We start from the raw sequence: 26017 nt of genomic DNA, 5'->3' as shown, positions 1-26017 counted from the left end.
CTGCACAGGCCGAGCTTCAGAAACAAAATCACGCAGAAAGATGAGGTGGTAAAAAATTTTCAACCTTCCCGTATACTCAACGGCAAAGGGTTGCCGTGACCCGGATTCGAACGGGGGTTGCTGCGGCCACAACACAGAGTACTAACCACTATACGATCACGGCGTGCCACTGGCTCACCCAAGACAACCCCTGGAGCCCGGATACAAGAAGCAGCAGCGGAGTGTTTGTACATCGAAGAGGGACTGGACATTTCGCAAATAAGTGCGAGGACCGTGAAAAATGCATGGATGCTTTGCCTCATGGCCTTCAGCGTAGTCGGCAGGATTCGAACCTGCGCGGGGAGACCCCAATGGATTTCTAGTCCATCGCCTTAACCACTCGGCCACGACTACGGGAGTGGACCAATTTCTGCTCAGTTTGTGTCCAACACTGCTGCCTGACCTACTTGCAACCAACCCAGCTCAGTCAGCAAGCGGAGAATGCAAGCTAGCCCTGCAAGCGGGTAAAACAGCGGTCCCACTGAGGAGAAATCAGGCTGCCATGTCTCATCCTATGTAATGGGGTTTTTCAGTACTGGCCCTGGGGACCGACAGCACTGCACAATTGGGAAGTCTGTCTTATTCGACTCACTCTGTGAGCACTCTTTCCTAAAGGGATGACCATCAGAATCAGGTTTGCCGAACAAGGGAGATGCACTGATCCCCGGGAGCAGGAAGGAACATCGCTCTAGTACAGAGTCAGGAGAAGAGATGGACCGTAGTGATAGCAAGCTGAGGCCTACAAAAAGAAGACTGACCTTCGCCCAAACAGGGACTTGAATTAAGCAGACCACCTTCTGCCATGTTGTGTGTAACACTGCTGCCTGACCTCCTTGCAACCTAGCAAGCCGAGATTTTAAGCTAGCCCTGGAAGCGGCTAAAACAGCAGTCCCACTGAGGAGAAATCAGGCTGCCATGTCTCATCCTTTGTAATGGGGTTTTTCAGTACTGGCCCTGGGGACCGACAGCACTGCACAATTGGGAAGTCTGTCTTATTCTACTCTCTCTGTGAGCACTCTTTCCTAAAGGGCTGATCATCAGAATCAGGTGTGCCGAACAAGGGTGATGCACTGATCCCCGGGAGCAGGAAGGAACATCGCTCTAGTACAGAGTCAGCAGAAGAGATGGACCGTAGTGATAGCAAGCTGAGGCCTACAAAAAGAAGACTGACCTTCGCCCAAACAGGGACTTGAATTAAGCAGACCACCTTCTGCCATGTTGTGTGTAACACTGCTGCCTGACCTACTTGCAACCTAGCAAGCGGAGATTGTAAGCTAGCCCTGGATGCAGCTAAAACAGCAGTCCCACTGAGGAGAAATCAGGCTGCCATGTCTAATCCTATGTAATGGGGTTTTTCAGTACTGGCCCTGGGGACCGACAGCACTGCACAAATGGGAGGTCTTTCTTATTCTACTCACTCCGTGAGCACTCTTTCCTAAAGGGCTGACCATCAGAATCATGTGTGCCGAACAAGGGAGATGCACTGATCCCCGGGAGAAGGAAGGAACATCGCTCTAATACAGAGTCAGCAGAAGAGATGGACCCGTAGTGATAGCAAGCTGAGCCCTCCAAAAAGTAGACTGACCTTCGCCCAAACAGGGACTTGAATTAAGCAGACTACCTTCTGCCCTGTTGTGTGTCACATTGCTGCCTGACCTACTTGCAACCTAGCAAGCCGAGATTGTAAGCTAGCACTGGAAGCGGGTAAAACAGCAGTCCCACCGAGGAGAAATCAGGCTGCCATGTCTCATCCTATATAATGGGGGTTTTCAGTGCTGGGCCTGGGGACCGACAGCACTGCACACTCTGTGAGCCCGCTTTCCTAACGAGCTGACCATCAGAATCAGGTGTGCCAAACGAGGGAGGTGCACTGATACCCTGGAGCAGGAAGGAACACCGCTCCAGTACAGATTCAGAAGAAGAGATGGACCGTAGTGATAGCAAGGTGACTCCGCCAAAAGCAGACAGACCTTCGCCCGAACAGGGACTTGAACCCTGGACCCTCAGATTAAAAGTCTGATTCTCTACCGACTGAGCTATCCGGGGTCTTATGGAGCAGTGGCTTCTCCCCTTTTATAAAGCAGCAGTTTTACAACAAGCTGCCTAGAAGAGACGCAGGTGTCACGAGGATGAAAGCTAGAAGCAGTTATGGCACAGAGAGCGAAGGACCATAGATGGCACAATTACGGTCACAGAAAGCTAAAGCAATACTGCAAATCCCTCCCGTAGTCGGCAGAGTTCGAACCTGCGCGGGGAGACCCCAATGGATTTCAAGTCCATCGCCTTAACCTCTCGGCCATGACTACGCCTAATGTTAGATAGCAAGCACCCTTGTCTGGTGGCGCCCTGCACAGGCCAAGCTTCAGGAACAAAATCACGCAGAAAGATGAGGTGGTAAAAAATTTTCAACCTTCCCGTATAATCAACGGCAAAGGGTTGCCGTGACCCGGATTCAAACCGGGGTTGCTGCGGCCACAACGCAGAGTACTAACCACTATACAATCACGGCGTGCCACTGGCTCACCAAAGACAACCCCTGGAGCCCGGATACAAGAAGGAGCAGCGGCGTGTTTGTCCATCGAAGAGGGACTGGACATTTCGCAAATAAGTGCGAGGACTGTGAAAAATGTATGGATGCTTTGCCTCATGGCCTTCAGCAAACAGCGTAGTCGGCAGGATTCGAACCTGCGCGGGGAGACCGCAATGGATTTCTAGTCCATCGCCTTAACCACTCGGCCACGACTACGGGAGTAGACCAGTTTGTGTCCAACACTGCTGCCTGACCTACTTGCAACCAACCCAGCTCAGTCAGCAAGCGGAGATTGCAAGCTAGCCCTGCAAGCGGGTAAAACAGCGGTCCCACTGAGGAGAAATCAGGCTGCCATGTCTCATCCTATGTAATGGGGTTTTTCAGGACTGGCCCTGGGGACCGACAGCACTGCACAATTGGGAAGTCTGTCTTATTCTACTCACTCTGTGAGCACTCTTTCCTAAAGGGCTGACCATCAGAATCAGGTTTGCCGAACAAGGGAGATGCACTGATCCCCGGGAGCAGGAAGGAACATCGCTCTAGTAAAGAGTCAGCAGAAGAGATGGACCGTAGTGATAGCAAGCTGAGGCCTACAAAAAGAAGACTGACCTTCGCCCAAACAGGGACTTGAATTAAGCAGACCACCTTCTGCCATGTTGTGTGTAACACTGCTGCCTGACCTACTTGCAATCTAGCAAGCCGAGATTGTAAGCTAGCCCTGGAAGCGGCTAAAACAGCAGTCCCACTGAGGAGAAATCAGGCTGCCATGTCTCATCCTATGTAATGGCGTTTTTCAGTGCTGGGCCTGGGGACCGACAGCACTGCACAATTCGGAGGTCTGTCTTATTCTACTCACTCTGTGAGCGCGCTTTCCTAACGAGCTGACCATCAGAATCAGGTGTGCCAAACAAGGGAGGTGCACTGACACGGCGTGCCACTGGCTCACCCAAGACAACCCCTGGAGCCCGGATACAAGAAGGAGCAGTGGCGTGTTTGTCCATCGAAGAGGGACTGGACATTTCGCAAATAAGTGCGAGGACTGTGAAAAATGCATGGATGCTTTGCCTCATGGCCTTCAGCAAACAGCGTAGTCGGCAGGATTCGAACCTGTGCAGGGAGACCGCAATGGATTTCTAGTCCATCGCTTTAACCACTCGGCCACGACTACGGGAGTAGACTCAGTTTGTGTCCAACACTGCTGCCTGACCTACTTGCAACCAACCCAGCTCAGTCAGCAAGCGGAGATTGCAAGCTAGCCCTGCAAGCGGGTAAAACAGCGGTCCCACTGAGGAGATATCAGGCTGCCATGTCTCATCCTATGTAATGGGGTTTTTCAGTACTGGCCCTGGGGACCGACAGCACTGCACAATTGGGAAGTCTGTCTTATTCTACTCACTCTGTGAGCACTCTTTCCTAAAGGGCTGACGATCAGAATCAGGTGTGCCAAACAAGGGAGATGCACTGATTCCCGGGAGAAGGAAGGAACATCGCTCTAATACAGAGTCAGCAGAAGAGATGGACCCATAGTGATAGCAAACTGAGCCCTCCAAAAAGTAGACTGACCTTCGCCCAAACAGGGACTTGAATTAAGCAGACTACCTTCTGCCCTGTTGTGTGTCACATTGCTGCCTGACCTACTTGCAACCTAGCAAGCCGAGATTGTAAGCTAGCACTGGAAGCGGGTAAAACAGCAGTCCCACTGAGGAGAAATCAGGCTGCCATGTCTCATCCTATGTAATGGGGTTTTTCAGTACTGGCCCTGGGGACCGACAGCACTGCACAATTGGGAAGTCCGTCTTATTCTACGTACTCTGTGAGCACTCTTTCCTAAAGGGCTGATCATCAGAATCAGGTGTGCCTAACAAGGGAGATGCACTGATCCCCGGGAGCAGGAAGGAACATCGCTCTAGTACAGAGTCAGCAGAAGAGATGGACCGTAGTGATAGCAAGCTGAGGCCTACAAAAAGAAGACTGACCTTTGCCCAAACAGGGACTTGAATTAAGCAGACCACCTTCTGCCATGTTGTGTGTAACACTGCTGCCTGACCTACTTGCAACCTAGCAAGCGGAGATTGTAAGCTAGCCCTGGAAGCAGCTAAAACAGCAGTCCCACTGAGGAGAAATCAGGCTGCCATGTCTAATCCTATGTAATGGGGTTTTTCAGTACTGGCCCTGGGGACCGACAGCACTGCACAAATGGGAGGTCTTTCTTATTCTACTCACTCCGTGAGCACTCTTTCCTAAAGGGCTGACCATCAGAATCATGTGTGCCGAACAAGGGAGATGCACTGATCCCCGGGAGAAGAAAGGAACATCGCTCTAATACAGAGTCAGCAGAAGAGTGGACCCGTAGTGTTAGCAAGCTGAGCCCTCCAAAAAGTAGACTGACCTTCGCCCAAACAGGGACTTGAATTAAGCAGACTACCTTCTGCCCTGTTGTGTCACATTGCTGCCTGACCTACTTGCAACCTAGCAAGCGGAGATTGCAAGCTAGCCCTGTAAGCGGATAAAACAGCAGTCCCACCGAGGAGAAATCAGGCTGCCATGTCTCATCCTATGTAATGGGGTTTTTCAGTGATGGGCCTGCGGACCGACAGCACTGCACAATTCGGAGGTCTGTCTTATTCTACTCACTCTGTGAGCCCGCTTTCCTAACAAGCTGACCATCAGAATCAGGTGTGCCAAACAAGGGAGGTGCACTGATACCCTGGAGCAGGAAGGAACACCGCTCCAGTACAGATTCAGAAGAAGAGTTGGACCGTAGTGATAGCAAGGTGACTCCGCCAAAAGCAGACAGACCTTCGCCCAAACAGGGACTTGAACCCTGGACCCTCAGATTAAAAGTCTGATGCTCTACCGACTGAGCTATCCGGGCTCTTGTGGAGCACTGTCTTCTCACCTTTTATAAAGCAGCAGTTTTACAACAAGCTGCCTAGAAGAGACCCAGGTGTCACGAGGATGAAAGCTAGAAGCAGTTATGGCACAGAGAGCGAAGGACCATAGAAGGCACAATTACCGTCACAGAAAGCTAAAGCAGTACTACAAATCCCTCCCGTAGTCGGCAGAGTTCGAACCTGCACGGGGAGACCCCAATGGATTTCAAGTCCATCACCTTTACCTCTCGGCCACAACTACGCCTAATGTTAGAAAGCAAGTGCCCTTGTCTGGTGGCGCCCTGCACAGGCCAAGCTTCAGAAACAAAATCACGCAGAAAGATGAGGTAGTAAAAAATTTTCAACCTTCCCGTATACTCAACGGCAAAGGGTTGCCGTGACCAAGATTTGAATGAGGGTTGCTGCGGCCACAACACAGAGTACTAACCACTATACGATCACGGCGTGCCACTGGCTCACCCAAGACAACCCCTGGAGCCCGGATACAAGAAGCAGCAGCGGCGTGTTTGTCCATGGAAGATGGACTGGACATTTCGCAAATAAGTGCGAGGACCGTGAAAAATGCATGGATGCTTTGCCTCATGGCCTTCAGCGTAGTCGGCAGGATTCGAACCTGTGCGGGGAGACCCCAATGGATTTCTAGTCCATCGCCTTAACCACTCAGCCACGACTATGGTAGTAATCCAATTTCTGCTCAGTTTGTGTCCAACACTGCTGTCTGACCTACTTGCAACCAACCCAGCTCAGTCAGCAAGCGGAGATTGCAAGCTAACCCTGCAAGCGGGTAAAACAGCGGTCCCACTGAGGAGAAATCAGGCTGCCATGTCTCATCCTATGTAATGGGGTTTTTCAGTACTGGCCCTGGGGACCGACAGCACTGCACAATTGGGAAGTCTGTCTTATTCTACTCACTCTGTGAGCACTCTTTCCTAAAGGGCTGACGATCAGAATCAGGTGTGCCGAACAAGGGAGATGCACTGATCCCCGGGAGCAGGAAGGAACATCGTTCTAGTACAGAGTCAGCAGAAGAGATGGACCGTAGTGATAGCAAGCTGAGGCCTACAAAAAGAAGACTGACCTTCACCCAAACAGGGACTTGAATTAAGCAGACCACCTTCTGCCATGTTGCGTGTAACACTGCTGCCTGACCTACTTGCAACCTAGCAGGACGAGATTGTAAGCTAGCCCTGGAAGCGGGTAAAACAGCAGTCCCACTGAGGAGAAATCAGGGTGTCATGTCTCATCCTATGTAATGGGGTTTTTCAGTACTGGCCCTGGGGACCGACAGCACTGCACAATTGGGAAGTCCGTCTTATTCTACGTACTCTGTGAGCACTCTTTCCTAAAGGGCTGATCATCAGAATCAGGTGTGCCGAACAAGGGAGATGCACTGATCCCCGGGAGCAGGAAGGAACATCGCTCTAGTACAGAGTCAGCAGAAGAGATGGACCGTAGTGATAGCAAGCTGAGGCCTACAAAAAGAAGACTGACCTTTGCCCAAACAGGGACTTGAATTAAGCAGACCACCTTCTGCCATGTTGTGTGTAACACTGCTGCCTGACCTACTTGCAACCTAGCAAGCGGAGATTGTAAGCTAGCCCTGGAAGCGGGTAAAACAGCAGTCCCACTGAGGAGAAATCAGGCTGCCATGTCTAATCCTATGTAATGGGGTTTTTCAGTACTGGCCCTGGGGACCGACAGCACTGCACAATTGGGAAGTCCGTCTTATTCTACGTACTCTGTGAGCACTCTTTCCTAAAGGGCTGATCATCAGAATCAGGTGTGCCGAACAAGGGAGATGCACTGATCCCCGGGAGCAGGAAGGAACATCGCTCTAGTACAGAGTCAGCAGAAGAGATGGACCGTAGTGATAGCAAGCTGAGGCCTACAAAAAGAAGACTGACCTTTGCCCAAACAGGGACTTGAATTAAGCAGACCACCTTCTGCCATGTTGTGTGTAACACTGCTGCCTGACCTACTTGCAACCTAGCAAGCGGAGATTGTAAGCTAGCCCTGGAAGCAGCTAAAACAGCAGTCCCACTGAGGAGAAATCAGGCTGCCATGTCTAATCCTATGTAATGGGGTTTTTCAGTACTGGCCCTGGGGACCGACAGCACTGCACAAATGGGAGGTCTTTCTTATTCTACTCACTCCGTGAGCACTCTTTCCTAAAGGGCTGACCATCAGAATCATGTGTGCCGAACAAGGGAGATGCACTGATCCCCGGGAGAAGGAAGGAACATCGCTCTAATACAGAGTCAGCAGAAGAGATGGACCCGTAGTGTTAGCAAGCTGAGCCCTCCAAAAAGTAGACTGACCTTCGCCCAAACAGGGACTTGAATTAAGCAGACTACCTTCTGCCCTGTTGTGTCACATTGCTGCCTGACCTACTTGCAACCTAGCAAGCGGAGATTGCAAGCTAGCCCTGTAAGCGGGTAAAACAGCAGTCCCACTGAGAAGAAATCAGGCTGCCATGTCTCATCCTATGTAATGGGGTTTTTCAGTGATGGGCCTGCGGACCGACAGCACTGCACAATTCGGAGGTCTGTCTTATTCTACTCACTCTGTGAGCCCGCTTTCCTAACGAGCTGACCATCAGAATCAGGTGTGCCGAACAAGGCAGATGCACTGATCCCCGGGAGCAGGAAGGAACATCGCTCTAGTACAGAGTCAGCAGAAGAGATGGACCGTAGTGATAGCAAGCTGAGGCCTACAAAAAGAAGACTGACCTTTGCCCAAACAGGGACTTGAATTAAGCAGACCACCTTCTGCCATGTTGTGTGTAACACTGCTGCCTTACCTACTTGCAACCTAGCAAGCGGAGATTGTAAGCTAGCCCTGGAAGCAGCTAAAACAGCAGTCCCACTGAGGAGAAATCAGGCTGCCATGTCTAGACCTATGTAATGGGGTTTTTCAGTACTGGCCCTGGGGTCCGACAGCATTGCACAAATGGGAGGTCTTTCTTATTCTACTCACTCCGTGAGCACTCTTTCCTAAAGGGCTGACCATCAGAATCATGTGTGCCGAACAAGGGAGATGCACTGATCCCCGGGAGAAGGAAGGAACATCGCTCTAATACAGAGTCAGCAGAAGAGATGGACCCGTAGTGATAGCAAGCTGAGCCCTCCAAAAAGTAGACTGACCTTCGCCCAAACAGGGACTTGAATTAAGCAGACTACCTTCTGCCCTGTTGTGTCACATTGCTGCCTGACCTACTTGCAACCTAGCAAGCGGAGATTGCAAGCTAGCCCTGTAAGCGGGTAAAACAGCAGTCCCACTGAGGAGAAATCAGGCTGCCATGTCTCATCCTATGTAATGGGGTTTTTCAGTGATGGGCCTGGGGACCGACAGCACTGCACAATTCGGAGGTCTGTCTTATTCTACTCACTCTGTGAGCCCGCTTTCCTAACGAGCTGACCATCAGAATCAGGTGTGCCAAACAAGGGAGGTGCACTGATACCCTGGAGCAGGAAGGAACACCGCTCCAGTACAGAACAAGAGATGGACCGTAGTGATAGCAAGGTGACTCCGCCAAACCAGACAGTCCTTCGCCTGAACAGGGACTTGAACCCTGGACCCTCAGATTAAAAGTCTGATGCTCTACCGACTGAGCTATCCAGGCTCTTGTGGAGCACTGTCTTCTCACCTTTTATAAAGCAGCAGTTTTACAACAAGCTGCCTAGAAGAGACCCAGGTGTCACGAGGATGAAAGCTAGAAGCAGTTATGGCACAGAGAGCGAAGGACCATAGAAGGCACAATTACCGTCACAGAAAGCTAAAGCAGTACTACAAATCCCTCCCGTAGTCGGCAGAGTTCGAACCTGCGCAGGGGGACCCCAATGGATTTCAAGTCCATCACCTTTACCTCTCGGCCACGACTACGCTTAATGTTAGAAAGCAAGCGCCCTTGTCTGGTGGCGCCCTGCACAGGCCAAGCTTCAGAAACAAAATCACGCAGAAAGATGATGTGGTAAAAAATTTTCAACCTTCCTGTATACTCAACGGCAAATGGTTGCCGTGACCCGGATTCGAACGAGGGTTGCTGCGGCCACCACACAGCGTACTAACCACTATACGATCACGGCGTGCCACTGGCTCACCCAAGACAACCCCTGGAGCCCGGAAACAAGAAGCAGCAGCGGCGTGTTTGTCCATCGAAGAGGGACTGGACATTTCGCAAATAAGTGCGAGGACCGTGAAAAATGCATGGATGCTTTGCCTCATGGCCTTCAGCGTAGTCGGCAGGATTCGAACCTGCGCGGGGAGACCCCAATGGATTTCTAGTCCATCGCCTTAACCACTCGGCCACGACTATGGGAGTGGTCCAATTTCTGCTCAGTTTGTGTCCAACACTGCTGCCTGACCTACTTGCAACCAACCCAGCTCAGTCAGCAAGCGGAGATTGCAAGCTAGCCCTGCAAGCGGGTAAAACAGAGGTCCCACTGAGGAGAAATCAGGCTGCCATGTCTCATCCTATGTAATGGGGTTTTTCAGTACTGGCCCTGGGGACCGACAGCACTGCACAATTGGGAAGTCTGTCTTATTCTACTCACTCTGTGAGCACTCTTTCCTAAAGGGCTGACCATCAGAATCAGGTTTGCCGAACAAGGGAGATGCACTGATCCCCGGGAGCAGGAAGGAACATCGCTCTAGTACAGAGTCAGCAGAAGAGATGGACCGTAGTGATAGCAAGCTGAGGCCTACAAAAAGAAGACTGACCTTCGCCCAAACAGGGACTTGAATTAAGCAGACCACCTTCTGCCATGTTGTGTGTAACACTGCTGCCTGACCTACTTGCAACCTAGCAAGCCGAGATTGTAAGCTAGCCCTTGAAGTGGCTAAAACAGCAGTCCCACTGAGGAGAAATCAGGCTGCCATGTCTCATCCTATGTAATGGGGTTTTTCAGTACTGGCCCTGGGGACCGACAGCACTGCACAAATGGGAGGTCTTTCTTATTTTACTCACTCCGTGAGCACTCTTTCCTAAAGGGCTGACCATCAGAATCATGTGTGCCGAACAAGGGAGATGCACTGATCCCCGAGAGAAGGAAGGAACATCGCTCTAATACAGAGTCAGCAGAAGAGATGGACCCGTAGTGATAGCAAGCTGAGCCCTCCAAAAAGTAGACTGACCTTCGCCCAAACAGGGACTTGAATTAAGCAGACTACCTTCTGCCCTGTTGTGTGTCACATTGCTGCCTGACCTACTTGCAACCTAGCAAGCCGAGATTGTAAGCTAGCACTGGAAGCGGGTAAAACAGCAGTCCCACTGAGGAGAAATCAGGCTGCCATGTCTCATCCTATGTAATGGGGTTTTTCAGTACTGGCCCTGGGGACCGACAGCACTGCACAATTGGGAATTCCGTCTCATTCTACTCACTCTGTGAGCACTCTTTCCTAAAGGGCTGACCATCAGAATCAGGTGTGCCAAACAAGGGAGGTGCACTGATACCCTGGAGCAGGAAGGAACACCGCTCAAGTACAGATTCAGAACAAGAGATGGACCGTAGTGATAGCAAGGTGACTCCGCCAAAAGCAGACAGTCCTTCGCCCGAACAGGGACTTGAACCCTGGACCCTCAGATTAAAAGTCTGATGCTCTACCGACTGAGCTATCCGGGCTCTTGTGGAGCACTGTCTTCTCACCTTTTATAAAGCAGCAGTTTTACAACAAGCTGCCTAGAAGAGACCCAGGTGTCACGAGGATGAAAGCTAGAAGCAGTTATGGCACAGAGAGCGAAGGACCATAGAAGGCACAATTACCGTCACAGAAAGCTAAAGCAGTACTACAAATCCCTCCCGTAGTCGGCAGAGTTCGAACCTGCGCGGGGAGACCCCAATGGATTTCAAGTCCATCACCTTTACCTCTCGGCCACGACTACGCCTAATGTTAGAAAGCAAGCGCCCTTGTCTGGTGGCGCCCTGCACAGGCCAAGCTTCAGAAACAAAATCACGCAGAAAGATGAGGTGGTAAAAAATTTTCAACCTTCCCGTATACTCAACGGCAAAGGGTTGCCGTGACCCGGATTCGAACAAGGGTTGCTGCAGCCACCACACAGCGTACTAACCACTATACGATCACGGCATGCCACTGGCTCACCCAAGACAACCCCTGGAGCCCGGATACAAGAAGCAGCAGCGGCGTGTTTGTCCATCGAAGAGGGACTGGACATTTCGCAAATAAGTGCGAGGACCGTGAAAAATGCATGGATGCTTTGCCTCATGGCCTTCAGCGTAGTCGGCAGGATTCGAACCTGCGCGGGGAGACCCCAATGGATTTCTAGTCCATCGCCTTAACCACTCGGCCACGACTACGGGAGTGGACCAATTTCTGCTCAGTTTTTGTCCAACACTGCTGCCTGACCTACTTGCAACCAACCCAGCTCAGTCAGCAAGTGGAGATTGCAAGCTAGCCCTGCAAGCTGGTAAAACAGCGGTCCCACTGAGGAGAAATCAGGCTGCCATGTCTAATCCTATGTAATGGGGTTTTTCAGTACTGGCCCTGGGGACCGACAGCACTGCACAAATGGGAGGTCTGTCTTATTCTACTCACTCCGTGAGCACTCTTTCCTAAAGGGCTGACCATCAGAATCATGTGTGCCGAACAAGGGAGATGCACTGATCCCCGGGAGCAGGAAGGAACATCGCTCTAGTACAGAGTCAGCAGAAGAGATGGACTGTAGTGATAGCAAGCTGAGGCCTACAAAAAGAAGACTGACCTTCGCCCAAACAGGGACTTGAATTAAGCAGACCACCTTCTGCCATGTTGTGTGTAACACTGCTGCCTGACCTACTTGCAACCTAGCAAGCTGAGATTGTAAGCTAGCCCTGGAAGTGGCTAAAACAGCAGTCCCACTGAGGAGAAATCAGGCTGCCATGTCTCATCCTTTGTAATGGGGTTTTTCAGTACTGGCCCTGGGAACCGACAGCACTGCACAATTGGGAAGTCTGTCTTATTCTACTCACTCTGTGAGCACTCTTTCCTAAAGGGCTGACCATCAGAATCAGGTTTGCCGAACAAGGGAGATGCACTGATCCCCGTGAGCAGGAAGGAACATCGCTCTAGTACAGAGTCAGCAGAAGAGATGGACCGTAGTGATAGCAAGCTGAGGCCTACAAAAAGAAGACTGACCTTCGCCCAAACAGGGACTTGAATTAAGCAGACCCCCTTCTGTCATGTTGTGTGTAACACTGCTGCCTGACCTACTTGCAACCTAGCAAGCCGAGATTGTAAGCTAGCCCTGGAAGCGGCTAAAACAGCAGTCCCACTGAGGAGAAATCAGGCTGCCAAGTCTCATCCTATGTAATGGGGTTTTTCAGTACTGGCCCTGGGGACCGACAGCACTGCACAAATGGGAGGTCTGTCTTATTCTACTCACTCCGTGAGCACTCTTTCCTAAAGGGCTGACCATCAGAATCATGTGTGCCGAACAAGGAAGATGCACTGACCCCCTGGAGAAGGAAGGAACATCGCTCTAATACAGAGTCAGCAGAAGAGATGGACCCATAGTGATAGCAAGCTGAGGCCTCCAAAAAGTAGACTGACCTTCGCCCAAACAGGGACTTGAATTAAGCAGACCACGTTCTGCCCTGTTGTGTGTCACATTGCTGCCTGACCTACTTGCAACCTAGCAAGCCGAGATTGTAAGCTAGCCCTGGAAGGGGGTAAAACACCAGTCCCACTGAGGAGAAACACAGGCTGCCATGTCTCATCCTATGTAATGGGGTTTTTCAGCGCTGGGCCTGGGGACCGACAGCACTGCACAATTCGGAGGTCTGTCTTATTCTACTCACTCTGTGAGCCCGCTTTCCTAACGAGCTGACCATCAGAATCAGGTGTGCCAAACAAGGGAGGTGCACTGATACCCTGGAGCAGGAAGGAACACCGCTCCAGTACAGATTCAGAAGAAGAGATGGACCGTAGTGATAGCAAGGTGACTCTGCCAAAAGCAGACAAACCTTCACCCGAACAGGGACTTGAACCCTGGACCCTCAGAATTAAAGTCTGATGCTCTACCGACTGAGCTATCCTGGCTCTTGTGGAGCACTGGCTTCTCACCTTTTATAAAGCAGCAGTTTTACAACAAGCTGCCCAGAAGAGACGCAGGTGTCACGAGGATGAAAGCTAGAAGCAGTTATGGCACAGAGAGCGAAGGACAATAGAAGGCACAATTACCGTCACAGAAAGCTAAAGCAATACTGCAAATCCCTCCCGTAGTCGGCAGAGTACGAACCTGCGCGGGGAGACCCCAATGGATTTCAAGTCCATCGCCTTAACCTCTCGGCCACGACTACGCCTAATGTTAAAAAGCAAGCGCCCTTGTCTGGTGGCGCCCTGCACAGGCCAAGCTTCAGAAACAAAATCACGCAGAAAGATGAGGTGGTAAAAAATTTTCAACCTTCCCGTATACTCAACGGCAAAGGGTTGCCGTGACCCGGATTCGAACGGGGGTTGCTGCGGCCACAACGCAGAATACTAATCACTATACGGTCACGGCATGCCACTGGCTCAACCATGACAATCCCTGGAGCCCGGATACAAGAAGCAGCAGCGGCGTGTTTGTCCATCGAAGAGGGACTGGACATTTCGCAAATAAGTGCGAGGAGCGTGAAAAATGCATGGATGCTTTGCCTCATGGCCTTCAGCAAACAGCGTAGTCGGCAGGATTCTAACCTGCACGGGGAGACCGCAATGGATTTCTAGTCCATCGCCTTAACCACTCGGCCACGACTACGGGAGTAGATCAGTTTGTGTCCAACACTGCTGCCTGACCTACTTGCAACCAACCCAGCTCAGTCAGCAAGCGGAGATTGCAAGCTAGCCCTGCAAGCGGGTAAAACAGCGGTCCCACTGAGGAGAAATCAGGCTGCCATGTCTCATCCTATGTAATGGGGTTTTTCAGTACTGGCCCTGGGGACCGACAGCACTGCACAATTGGGAAGTCTGTCTTATTCTACTCACTCTGTGAGCACTCTTTCCTAAAGGTCTGACCTTCAGAATCAGGTTTGCCGAACAATTGAGATGCACTGATCCCCGGGAGCAGGAAGGAACATCGCTCTAGTACAGAGTCAGCAGAAGAGATGGACCATAGTGATAGCAAGCTGAGGCCTACAAAAAGAAGACTGACCTTCGCCCAAACAGGAACTTGAATTAAGCAGACCACCTTCTGCCATGTGTGTGTAACACTGCTGCCTGACCTACTTGCAACCTAGCAAGCGGAGATTGTAAGCTAGCCCTGGAAGCAGCTAAAACAGCAGTCCCACTGAGGAGAAATCAGGCTGCCATGTCTAATCCTATGTAATGGGGTTTTTCAGTACTGGCCCTGGGGACCGACAGCACTGCACAAATGGGAGGTCTTTCTTATTCTACTCACTCCGTGAGCACTCTTTCCTAAAGGGCTGACCATCAGAATCATGTGTGCCGAACAAGGGAGATGCACTGATCCCCGGGAGAAGGAAGGAACACCGCTCCAGTACAGATTCAGAAGAAGAGATGGACCATAGTGAGGGCAAGGTGACTCCGCCAAAAGCAGTCAGACTTTCGCCCAAACAGGGACTTGAACCCTGGACTCTCAGATTAAAAGTCTGATGCTCCACCGACTGAGCTATCCGGGCTCTTATGGAGCACTGGCTTCTCACCTTTTATAAAGCAGCAGTTTTACAACAAGCTGCCTAGAAGAGACGCAGGTGTCACGAGGATGAAAGCTAGAAGCAGTTATGGCACAGAGAGCGAAGGACCATAGAAGGCACAATTACCGTCACAGAAAGCTAAAGCAATACTGCAAATCCCTCCCGTAGTCGGCAGAGTTCGAACCTGCGCGGGGAGACCCCAATGGATTTCAAGTCCATCGCCTTAACCTCTCGGCCAAAAACAAGGCAAAAGGGACTACTACAAGGGGGAAAGAAAGGGAAAAGAGAAGGAGAAAGGTGGGAAAGCAAGAAAAAGAAAAAAGAAATTATCCATCAAACTTCATGAACACTCACAAAGGATTTAAGTAAAGTGTTTGATTGGTTTTTGACTATATTTTTAATAAAAAAATTAATAATAATAATCTGACAAACACACCACACACTCTTGCCAGGACTTGCACCTGGAATCTTCCACCCAAAGGGTGGATGTGTTACTATTACACCACAAGAGTTGTGTATTTCTTTTTTTTTTACAAACACTGCAAATTAAACACTGGAAACAGCAACTAAAAACAAACTGTTCACAGCACAACACACACACAGCACAACATATGCAACTATATAAAAACCTAACTATATACATTACTATATACACCAATGAAAAAAAAATCAAAGAACTCCCTGTACATTCTGCCTCCACTGTGCAACAGAGAGGCCTGAGGCTGGACAATACCACCGGCCCTTCAGCTGAGTGTGGCCAGTTGTCTTATTTTTTGCCAGCCCACACTGCTTGCAGATATAGTGATATATATCCTTTGCTAGTAGTTTCCGTGGTGGTTCACCTCTAGCCACTCGCTCCTCATCCTCTTGGGCAGCTTTCTGCCTTCTCCATGTGCGCTGCCTGGGCTGAGTAGAGGGACAAGTTTACGATGGCAAGGTATTAGGCTGCTGGAATTGGGGAGGGGGCTGGAATTGGGGAGGCGGCTGGAATTGGGGAGGTGGCTGGAATTGGGAAGGTGGCTGGAATTGGGGAGGGGGCTGGAATTGGGAAGGTGGCTGGAATTGGGGAGGGGGCTGGAATTGGGGAGGGGGATGGAATTGGGTAGAATGAGGCAGTGGTAGACCTGGTTGGTAGCTGGGAAAGGGTGGGTAGGACCCAGGGGGGAATGCAAAGTGTGGTGCTGGTGGGTATATGGGAAATGCAGAGTAAGATCCAGGAGGAGGGGTGGGCATTGGGCACCTGTTGGAGATACGCTTACGAATGAAGGCCTCTCCCTCCTGATTTGCTGTATCCTGAAATACCATGGCCTCATGCCCATGCTGTGCAGGAACAGCTGGAAGTTCGCCCACTTCAGGAAGAGCCTCCTTTGCCAAATATACTTGTTTGGGCAGTGCAGTACCCTGCAGAAGCATGTCTCTGTCTACACGTTTCTGTCTTTTTAGTAGCCTGCAAGAGAAACATTCTTCATCTTAAATTAGCAATTTAAGTGAATAAAAGCCCATTGTCTTTACTTCCTGTAGCATCATTTTTAAAAGCATGTACAAGAAGGTTTTATAAGTACAATCTTGGTATACTACTGTGATTGTGCAAAAGTATCGCATAAAACAAGACTCACCACGAGGAGACAGTAGTGGTGTTTATCGGGACCAGAACTAGGTTAGTCTGTCTTAGAACCTCTCTGCTGTCCTCCATCAGCTGTTTTAAGTGGCTGTATACCACCACAATAGATTGTGGAATTGGCAGAGTTTTTCCTTGTGTGTCCCTGGGCCTGTTCCGTGCTTGCTGAAACTCTTTCAAAAGCCTTAGGCAAACACATTCACAGACCCTGTGGACTTCAGGGTCCTGAGCTGCCTGCCCATGAGTCATGAACAATCTATGGAAAAGAAAGATGATATAATCTGAACTGTATACTGGGTTATAAACTAGTGACGATCCAAATAGTCAAATTACCTCTCTGCTGCCTGCTGTCCTGGAGCAGAGCCACTCTGCTTCCTGGATGCTCTCCAAGGTCCTGTCAAAGCCTTCTTCTTAACCCTCTGGCTATATTTTGATGGTACCTTGTCCATGGCATGCAGAGCCATGTACAGCTGGACTATGTGGGCCTCCTCTTGTGATGACAAGGCAGTGATCGTTCGGTTTAGGCCAACCAAGTAGGCTGCCAGGGCATCAACTGCCTCCCAGCCCAAGACACCTCTGGAATCACACTGTGTACTCTGGAAATTGAGAAAAATGCCAAACACAGTCCAATAAACATATACAGTGTTGTAATAATTATTTTGCATTGTACATGCATATATTTTAACTTTACACATTGGTGACAATAGGCGTTTTGCACTGTACCAGATACATTTTTTTTAAAAGTAAAAAATAGTACAGGATAGCAATATTACCTGGCTTGATGTGCTAGGACTTGCAGTGTCATCCTCCTCTTCCTCAGTGACCTCCTCATCTAGGGATTTGGGTTCAGTGTCACCCACCTGACTTGTCACCTGGGCCTGCACGACAGCTACTGGAGAGTCATCAGCCCTAAGGTCAGCTGCATGGCACACAGTCGTGTCAATTTCACTATCCTCTTCGGGCTCCTCTGGGGGGACTTCAGGCATGTCATTGTGGTGTGCAATCAACTGGTCGCCTCTATTGGACTGGGCCAACAAGTACTCCACTGCAATGCGCTCCCCTGCAATAATTTGTACCACATTGTTAATGGGGAGAGGACACACACACTCACACACACACACACACAAACAAACAAACACAGGAGAGAGAGAAATACTCCAATGCTCAGCATTTTCCTGTGAGATATCTTACCAGTGGGTTTTCCTGGAGGGGTAAATTCTGGCATCAAAGCCCGACCAAGGACCCGTTGGCTCATGCTGTTTAAATGAGACATTGTGCAGACATCAAATGTCCTTAGGGTTGAGGCCCCCACCACAGATACAGCTTCTTTTGCCCGGCTCATGTTCCACCTCGAGGCCCCCCAACATGTACATTTGTGTGTGCATGGCATTGCATCTCCATCCTAAGAATGAAAATGCACAGATTTAGTCAGCAATTATTTTAAACTGAGGACATACAAATTTAATGACACAGTTATAGAACAGTAACACATAATAATGAGACTGATAGTAAATTCCATGAAAACAAGCCAAATCCAGGTAGCACCCAGGGTTCTGTTGTTGACACAATAGCGATCTTTTCAACATAAAAATCTACAAAACATACTGCAATTTAATATTCAGAATTTACCAAGAATGAAGGCACACTGGTGGCGGTGAAAACTCTCCAGCGAGGATGACCCCCTGCCGCACCTAAGCACGTTTAGGACTTTGCCACCCTTCTGGAGGGTCCCCGTCTTTGTGTACAACTCTACATGTGGAGGGTCCTGGATGCACTCGAGGTGTTTTTGTTGCATCTCCCAGACATGGTGCATGCTGTCAGGGTTAACCAGGCGAAACCCTGTAGTGTCAGTTAGCTCCCACACTGATTCCAGCAGCCCTGAAATCATGGCCCGGATCTCCTCAGCCCTGCGTGTCCGCCGCCTACAGTGCTTCGCGAGTTCACCTGGGCTGATGCTGGCCATGAGCTGAGCCTCAGTGGGAGCCTTTCCACCATGGCTGCACTTCCACTCCCCTCTCTTGGCAGCCTCAAGTTCTTTCACATCCTCCTGATCCCACTCAAAGATACAGGAGGAAAGTTTTGAACAAAAGGTACCATAGAGAGGGTGGTGCTCTGTAGTAAGGCCACAGTTGAATCTTCTCATAAAATGGAAGATATCTAGCCTTACAATAGACTTCCATGGCCGAAAAAGTTTTAACACTGAAGATGCACCTGTGGAGGAGAAAAATAAAAAACATTCATTTGATTTAATTTCAAACATACTTTTCAGTCAATAGAATTTATTAAAATTTTTAATACACTGGCTGTAAAAATAATACTAATTAATTACCATCACCAATAGGGAAAGGGGAACTTTTTTACACCACTATTAACTTTTATAAAATATATTGCAGTGCACATTTGATAAAGTAGTAATTTGAAAATCTCACCTGACTGACTGCAGCAATCCCGGTCAACATAGATGACCTCAGGCTCTGGCTCGCCAGCATTCTGGTAGCGTTTGACGACGCCCTGGCACAGCTCCTCCAGTCCTGCGCCTTCAGCTGTTGTCAGAACACTGTTCAGAACCTGGCCGAGCTCATTGCCAATGTTGGTCATCCATGAAGCCGTGTCCCCAATGCCACCAGCCAGCTTTTTGGTGATATGAAAAACAAAAAGAAGGAAAAATAAAGACATTCTGACAAGCTTAATTATACATTTTCTTTGATTTGTTATGGTACATTATAATATATATATAACACAAATGTATATAACACAACATTTTTCATCATGTTGAAATTCTTTCTGGCTGAAAATAAACCTCATGCTGAAACCTTCATGTATTGTACCTTCTTTGTAGAATCCATCTTCAGGATTCGGCCATAGGTGGAGGTAATCACCCCCTTCATCTCGTCCAAATGGCTGAGGATATCGTTGGAGTGGACAGTCTCAAACCACTGGGCGAGTGGAAGTGGCCTGAAGGGTGCGGGTGCAGAAAAGGCAGGTGCCGTTGCAGATTGGACCAGGGTAACCTTTCTCAAATGATGCTCACAATCAGAGAGGTACTGGATGGTGCGTCATGCCCACTCCTCACTGTGGGCTTCCTCTACTGCTGACTGGAAGTAGGAGGAACTGTTACCACTGGTCTTTGGCCTGAGGAAAGTCACACATTTCCTGTCCAGGGCTAGCTGAGTGGTCAGCACCGCTGGAAACATGGTCCTGTGTGCCACATCCAGTTGTGAAAGGATGTCCTGGCTCCATGGGCATACTGGCAACTTGCATGCACTGCAGCGTGGATAGTCCCCACCCACAAGGTAATAGCGGCTATCCATGTCAATCACCTCCCTGACCTTCGGGTAAATTCCTGAATGGTGCATCTTCCGGCCACACTGTGGGCATTTAAGAGGAATGCCCCACATCGTCATTGGTGCCCACAAGAACATCCTCTGTCGGAAGTATCACCCGGGCTCAGGAGGACATGGCTTGGGCTGCATCGATGGATAAAACCAGTTCACCTGGATCTTCTGCCTCAGCTGCCCTGTGGGCTCATAGAGGCACTTGGCAATCCACACCCAATCTGCTGGCTGGAGGACTCTCTTGAACTGACTGGGAAGAAAGCTCTCCCAGTCAGTAATAGCCTGAGGCAGAGATAGTGTAGGCTGCAGTGAGGGTACTGGATGTGAGGATGGAGTGGGCTGTGGAGATGGAGAGCACCGTGGAGGTGGTGGTCAGGGCTTTGGAGCTGGAGAGTGGTGTGGGAATGGAGTGGGCCCTGGGGATGGAGACACTGGTACTGGCATTGGAGAAGGCAAGTGCTGTGGAGGTGGAGGCAGCCATGGAGATGGTGAGGGGCAAGGAGATGGTGTGGGATTTTTTGAAGGGCTGACACGTGGAGCCAATAGAGCCCCATAATGGCTCGACTCAATGTGTTGGAGGAGTCCGACGGCACCCTGGACCCTGACCCCACAGCTGTCACACCTCTCTTCAACGTGGTTGTCAGAGAGGTGCTCGGAGAACTTCTCTGCCTCCACAACCACACTACACAGAGAAAATTTCACCCCATGTACTTCCTGTGATGTCCCGGTCTCCTCTGAGCTGCCGCCTGCCTTTACCTTAGGCCCTGACTCAATCAAGACCTTATCTGTTGACTGGGAGAAAATTAATATTAGGAACAAAAGAAGGTCTTACTATTCATGTTAAATAATTACACCAATTACTCTGCAGAACTGTACTGAGAATATATTCTGAGAATATATCAGGGGTTGGTGCATAAAATAGTGTATTACATGATACAGGGACTTATCATGCCTTTGATATATTATATCATATACCTACTTTATGGAACCCACAAGTGCACACTATGTGCCTGCCAAACAGGTCCACCTTATTCCCCCTTTGCAGGGGACAGGCATCAATCACAGGGCATACCTGTGGCAGATGTCGTTCCAATAAGCAGAGGATTTGCCTGTTTTGGTCATATCTGAACAATAATGGGGAACAAATCAATGTGGTTAAATATGTGTTAATATAGCAACAGTAGAAAGGAGTTTATTGGAGTTTTATATTTATATATACACACACACACTCACACACACATATTCAGTATATATATATATATATATATATATATATATATATATATATATATATATATATATATATATAAAGACTCACATCAAGTATACAAAAGCAGACATGTTAAGTGGTGAAATGTGGCAGGTTAATAGTTTTCTGCAGTAAATATGTTCCTACTTGCAAAAAATTGCAAATAGCTTTTGATGTATAATTATAAAAACTGTGTTTGTATATAAAGTAAGAAAGGGGGAAAAAACTAGATATTTAATGAATACCTGGAATAGTAAAAGATTTAAAGGGGTGATAAAACACGATTTCACTTTTCTAACTTTAGCTAGTGTGTAATGTTCCTGTTTGAGCATAAACAATATCTGCAAAGTTACAACGTTCAAAGTTTTAAGCAAAGGGAGATGCTTTTAAAGAAATCCATTTCTAAGGACTACAGCAAACGGCCGGTAGGGACTACACGACATTCCTCCAGGGTTGCTGACGTCACTAAGCCCAAAACCCCTCCTCCGAGAATAATAAATTAGGGGGGGCGGAGTGGGGAGCGAGGCCATTTTATATTGCTGTGGAGATTGAGAAGAGTTGTTGTATGCTGGAGTGTCATTGCCGCGATGCCGACGAAACGCTGTTATTTTCATCCGGATTGCAGGTCCACTTTGTTCAGCCTTCCTAGGGACGGGGAAGTTAGGGATCAATGGTTAAAATTTATTTTTAACTCGGTCCCTCAAAATTATTACCCAAATCTCGCTCTCTGTGCTGCTCATTTTACGGAGGAAAGCTTCCACAATCTTCGCGAGTTCAATGCAGGATTCGCCCAACGGCTTGTCCTGAAAGATGGAGCAGTTCCAACTTTAAAAACAGAAGCTGTTTACGGGCCACAACCTGTAAGTATGACTTATTTTTCGTCGATGTGTTTTACTGTAATAGTTTGTATTGCTTATTGTACATTGTATCAAGGAAGTGAACAAATAACAACGCTGTTTGGCTCAGCAAACCAGTTTGTTAAATGCTCATTCATGCATTCGACAAACCCCTAACGTTAACGTTACAAACTTTTTTTCTTAATCTCAACCGCGAACTTGGAATTAGTGTATATCATTATTTGATTAGAGCGTTTATGTATTGTTTATCTACATGTTTGTTTATCTACAGGCATGCTAAACATGGTTCTGTGTTTGATTTGGCTACTATAGTAAAGCCAATGTTTAGTGTTCGTTTTGGGTTAATAGTTATAGCGACAGATATTTGGCTATAAGCGTTCTAAAAATACAAAAGTAATGATTCTATTCAGTACCGATTTTCACTCTTTAATCAAAAAAAATCCCTTTGAGGACTAATATAATTTGTTAGAACAATTATATGAAATTCTTGCTTATGAAGCTTATTTTTTGTGGTCCAATGATTATTATCCAGTAATTAATTTTTTCCTACTATTTTACATGTCAAATGTATGTTTTAAGCTGTAATTTGATCATTGATTACATATTGTCATTATTTCTTACAGACAACATCTCAGCAGGGTTCGAGTTCCCAAGAGCTCCCCACTACATCTACACTTCATGAAGTTGGATGTCAGTCAGACCCTATAGAGACCGAAACTGTAGCCACAGAGATAAAGCCAAAGATGCGATCAGTGGGCACACAACTTTCAATGGGTACATTGAGCAGTTTCCACTTAAGGAGCAAAGGTATGAAATACAGACATTAAATGTGTTTGTGTTACTTTATCATATGCAGTTCTAGTACATATTGTCTTTTTTATTATATTTGTTATACCGGCTACTGAAACTTATGTGTATTAGAAAGTGGCTTATGTTTCTCACTGTAAAAAAATTGTAATAGCATGACAGATGGTTATGAGTTATTGTATTTTTTACTTTTTTTTGTACTTGTAGGCATTCAGGCAACATATTATGGTCATGATGTGGGCACCCAAACAACTGAGATGTTTCCTGATGTGCAGCTGTCTTCAACACCAGTAAGGGGCTCAGTCTTCAGGCCCAGTAAGAGACCTCGTCTGGTGTTAGATGAGGAAGAAGAATCAGAATTAAATGTCGAACCCACTGATTCCACATATAACCCAGATTCTGTTGTTACTGAAGAATCCGAATTGGCGTAAGATATAAATACATATTTACACACTTTTTTACCAATACATTTGTGTTTAAAAAAATATATAAAACATGAAAGCAACTTCCTAATATTTATTCTTTTTATATTGCCTTAGGATAGATCCACAGCCCGACCACAGCGATAACAAATACATTGTTTTTGAAAGCTGTCTTCGAGAGCTGTTTGTGTCCTGTCCAATTTGTAAGACAAAGTGTGTTGTCCAGAGCAGACGAAGGGGGACTTTTGTTGCATTCACCCAGCTTTGTGAAAAGTGTAACTACTACAGACAGTGGCAGAGCCAGCCCATTGTAGGGAGTACCCCACTTGGAAACCTGCTATTGTCTGCTGCAACGTATTTTACCGGTGGATCTTTTAAACAACTAGAGAAGGTATTACAATTACAATAAAATTCACAAAAAAATACTGTTTCAGTATGTATGTACTGTATGATTTCTATGTTAATAGATTTTCAAGGCCATGAAGCTCCAGATGATGCATTTCGTAACTTTTAGGATTCATGCCAGGAATTTCATTGAGCCTACCATAATACACAAGTGGAACCAAGATCAACTGAATCTTATAAGACAGCTGCAAGAGGGAGGAAATGTTGCTGTGGCTGGAGATATGCGTGCTGACACGCCAGGTACGTTTACAGTATATTAAAAAAAATCACGCCGTTTATTTTATAGTCTTTGAGTTTTCCTAAAATATTATGATACTGATGTTCTCAGTAATGTTCTATATATGATTATGATGTTTAAAATAGGACACTCAGCAAAATTTGGCAGCTACACCATTATGCACATGGAAACCAACAAAATTCTGGATCTTCAACTAGTTCAGGTTAGTAATTAAGCATTTAAAATAAAATGTTACATTTTCTTTTATCTGTTATTGTTTATACTCTACTCTGTTTATACATTTGAAATGTTGTGTACCCAACAACAGAACAACGAGGTTGGTGGAAGTTATCATATGGAAAAGGAGGGATTGAAGCGTTGTCTCGATAAGCTCGAGTCTAATGGTTTAGCTGTTGACTACATCGTCACCGATCGCCATCCGCAGATTCAGAAGTACCTGAGGGACCGCAATATCACTCAGTTCTATGACGTGTGGCACTTTGAGAAAGGTTATTATCTTTGTATTATTAATCGATTCTTATTCAGTTAATTGTTCAACCTAACATGTACATTTTTATTTTTGTGGTAATTTGATTATCTTGAAATAATGATTGTACAACCAAGCGTTTACTTTGTACAGGTTTATCTAAGAAACTTGACAAACTTTCAAAAATGAAGGACTGTGAGGTGCTGAAAAAATGGTTGCACAGCATCAAAAACCATGTTTACTGGAGTGCGATTTCCTCTGAGTCTGGGCCAGAAAAGGTGGCGAAGTGGAATTCACTGCAGAACCACATCCAAAATGTACATGTTCATGAGAACCACCTCTTCCCCAAGTGTGAACACCCAGACAAAGTTTCCAGGGATCTAAAAAAATGGATCCAACCAGGTATGACTGTATAGAGAGACAAATGACAATAAAATGACAGTAAACTAGTAAAATTTTGAGATTTTCTTCATATTTTATCTGTTTGGTTACAGGATCAATAGCGCTCCATAAAGTGGAAAAGCTATTATACAACAAGAGAGTTCTCAAGGATATAGAAAAGCTCAGCCACAACTTTCAGACGTCATCACTGGAGGCTTTCCACAGTCTGATTTTGCGTTTTGCCCCAAAGAACGTGATTTTCCCTTTCATAGGAATGTTGTGCAGGTAATAATCTTTGACATATTCAGTAATATTTATAAGCATTGTTTCTAACAATTGTTATGGAAATGTTTTTTTTATTCATTATTTTATTAATATTAATGATCTTTCCCTATAATAAATAATGTTCTTTCCTAATAAGTAAGAAAAAGGATAAATAGGTTAGGAGCCTTGCCTGTGGCCCTACAGTATGTTATCTATGATATGAGTAGCAGAGATATAAAGAGCTATAAAGCCTCCCATCTTGGCGAGCACTCACATTCTCTTGACTGACTGTGCGACTGTGAGCCTTTCTTGCAAGAAAGAAACCATTATAATCATGGATTGAACATTTGTCTCTTATTCTGAATTGTTTGTTTATTTGTCACAACACAGTCTACTAATCTTCATATTTTATGGATTGTGCACTGATTACAGGCTGTATCTTGCAGCAATGCACTATAATGAAAATGCTAACCGTGAGCAGGCAACAACAACTGAAGGACAGACTGTGTATAAGATCGTTTTTCCAAAGTCCAAAAAAGGGGAATGCACAGCAAAGCCAGTGAAAATAGAACCAACATACAGTAAGTTTGTTTTATTAACAATAATATATAAAAAAAAAGCTATAATAAAATAAATATAAGCTTACAAAAAATATTTATAAATATTACACAAATGTTAATTATAAAACAAAGGTAGATTATTTATCAGTAATTATGTAACACCATAGAGTGACTCAGTATTCTGTTTTTTACAGACTATGTCGATGACCTTATGAGCCTTCTGTTACATAAAGTCTTTGTGGACCCCAAGCCATATGCAGAAGAGCTGCATGCAATCCCCATTCCACCTCCTCTGTCATCACAGTATGAAAAACCTTCCAAAG

The 26017-nt window shown here is 47.2% G+C and overlaps 1 protein-coding gene and 9 non-coding genes across 13 annotated transcripts; 1 reads left to right on the top strand and 9 right to left on the bottom strand.

The window, feature by feature from the left end:
- Positions 1-311: 311 nt before the first annotated feature.
- trnas-aga (transfer RNA serine (anticodon AGA)) lies at positions 312-393 on the bottom strand. The gene has a single exon. It is a non-coding gene; the product is annotated as a tRNA-Ser (tRNA).
- Positions 394-2703: 2310 nt separating this feature from the next.
- trnas-aga (transfer RNA serine (anticodon AGA)) lies at positions 2704-2785 on the bottom strand. Its single transcript has one exon. It is a non-coding gene; the product is annotated as a tRNA-Ser (tRNA).
- Positions 2786-5371: 2586 nt separating this feature from the next.
- On the bottom strand, positions 5372-5444 carry trnak-uuu (transfer RNA lysine (anticodon UUU)). The gene has a single exon. It is a non-coding gene; the product is annotated as a tRNA-Lys (tRNA).
- A 611-nt stretch (positions 5445-6055) lies between these two features.
- Positions 6056-6137, bottom strand: trnas-aga (transfer RNA serine (anticodon AGA)). Its single transcript has one exon. It is a non-coding gene; the product is annotated as a tRNA-Ser (tRNA).
- A 2875-nt stretch (positions 6138-9012) lies between these two features.
- trnak-uuu (transfer RNA lysine (anticodon UUU)) lies at positions 9013-9085 on the bottom strand. Its single transcript has one exon. It is a non-coding gene; the product is annotated as a tRNA-Lys (tRNA).
- Positions 9086-9696: 611 nt separating this feature from the next.
- On the bottom strand, positions 9697-9778 carry trnas-aga (transfer RNA serine (anticodon AGA)). The gene has a single exon. It is a non-coding gene; the product is annotated as a tRNA-Ser (tRNA).
- A 1233-nt stretch (positions 9779-11011) lies between these two features.
- On the bottom strand, positions 11012-11084 carry trnak-uuu (transfer RNA lysine (anticodon UUU)). The gene has a single exon. It is a non-coding gene; the product is annotated as a tRNA-Lys (tRNA).
- Positions 11085-11262: 178 nt separating this feature from the next.
- Positions 11263-11344, bottom strand: trnas-uga (transfer RNA serine (anticodon UGA)). The gene has a single exon. It is a non-coding gene; the product is annotated as a tRNA-Ser (tRNA).
- Positions 11345-11695: 351 nt separating this feature from the next.
- Positions 11696-11777, bottom strand: trnas-aga (transfer RNA serine (anticodon AGA)). The gene has a single exon. It is a non-coding gene; the product is annotated as a tRNA-Ser (tRNA).
- Positions 11778-21817: 10040 nt separating this feature from the next.
- On the top strand, positions 21818-26008 carry LOC132092786 (uncharacterized). 4 transcript variants are annotated; one of them, XM_059499179.1, is made up of 10 exons: positions 21818-22154; positions 22775-22958; positions 23166-23385; positions 23498-23771; positions 23848-24025; positions 24149-24225; positions 24331-24511; positions 24643-25155; positions 25674-25715; positions 25889-26008. In XM_059499179.1, the coding sequence occupies exons 1-8, from the start codon at positions 21882-21884 to the stop codon at positions 24903-24905; spliced, it is 1650 nt and encodes a 549-aa protein (XP_059355162.1). In that variant the 5' UTR covers positions 21818-21881; the 3' UTR covers positions 24906-25155; positions 25674-25715; positions 25889-26008. The 4 variants fall into 4 exon arrangements, with proteins under 4 accessions (XP_059355162.1, XP_059355164.1, XP_059355161.1 ...); XM_059499181.1 differs by lacking the exons at positions 25674-25715; positions 25889-26008 and adding an exon at positions 25567-25632 and having other exon boundaries at positions 22775-22925; XM_059499178.1 differs by lacking the exons at positions 25674-25715; positions 25889-26008 and adding an exon at positions 25567-25632.
- Positions 26009-26017: the final 9 nt, after the last annotated feature.

The sequence above is a fragment of the Carassius carassius genome, chromosome 18, assembly GCF_963082965.1.
Source record: "Carassius carassius chromosome 18, fCarCar2.1, whole genome shotgun sequence".
In the NCBI taxonomy this organism is placed as follows: Eukaryota; Metazoa; Chordata; class Actinopteri; order Cypriniformes; family Cyprinidae; genus Carassius; species Carassius carassius.
Note: the sequence above shows the minus strand (reverse complement) of the source record. Positions and strands in the feature narration are given on the sequence as shown.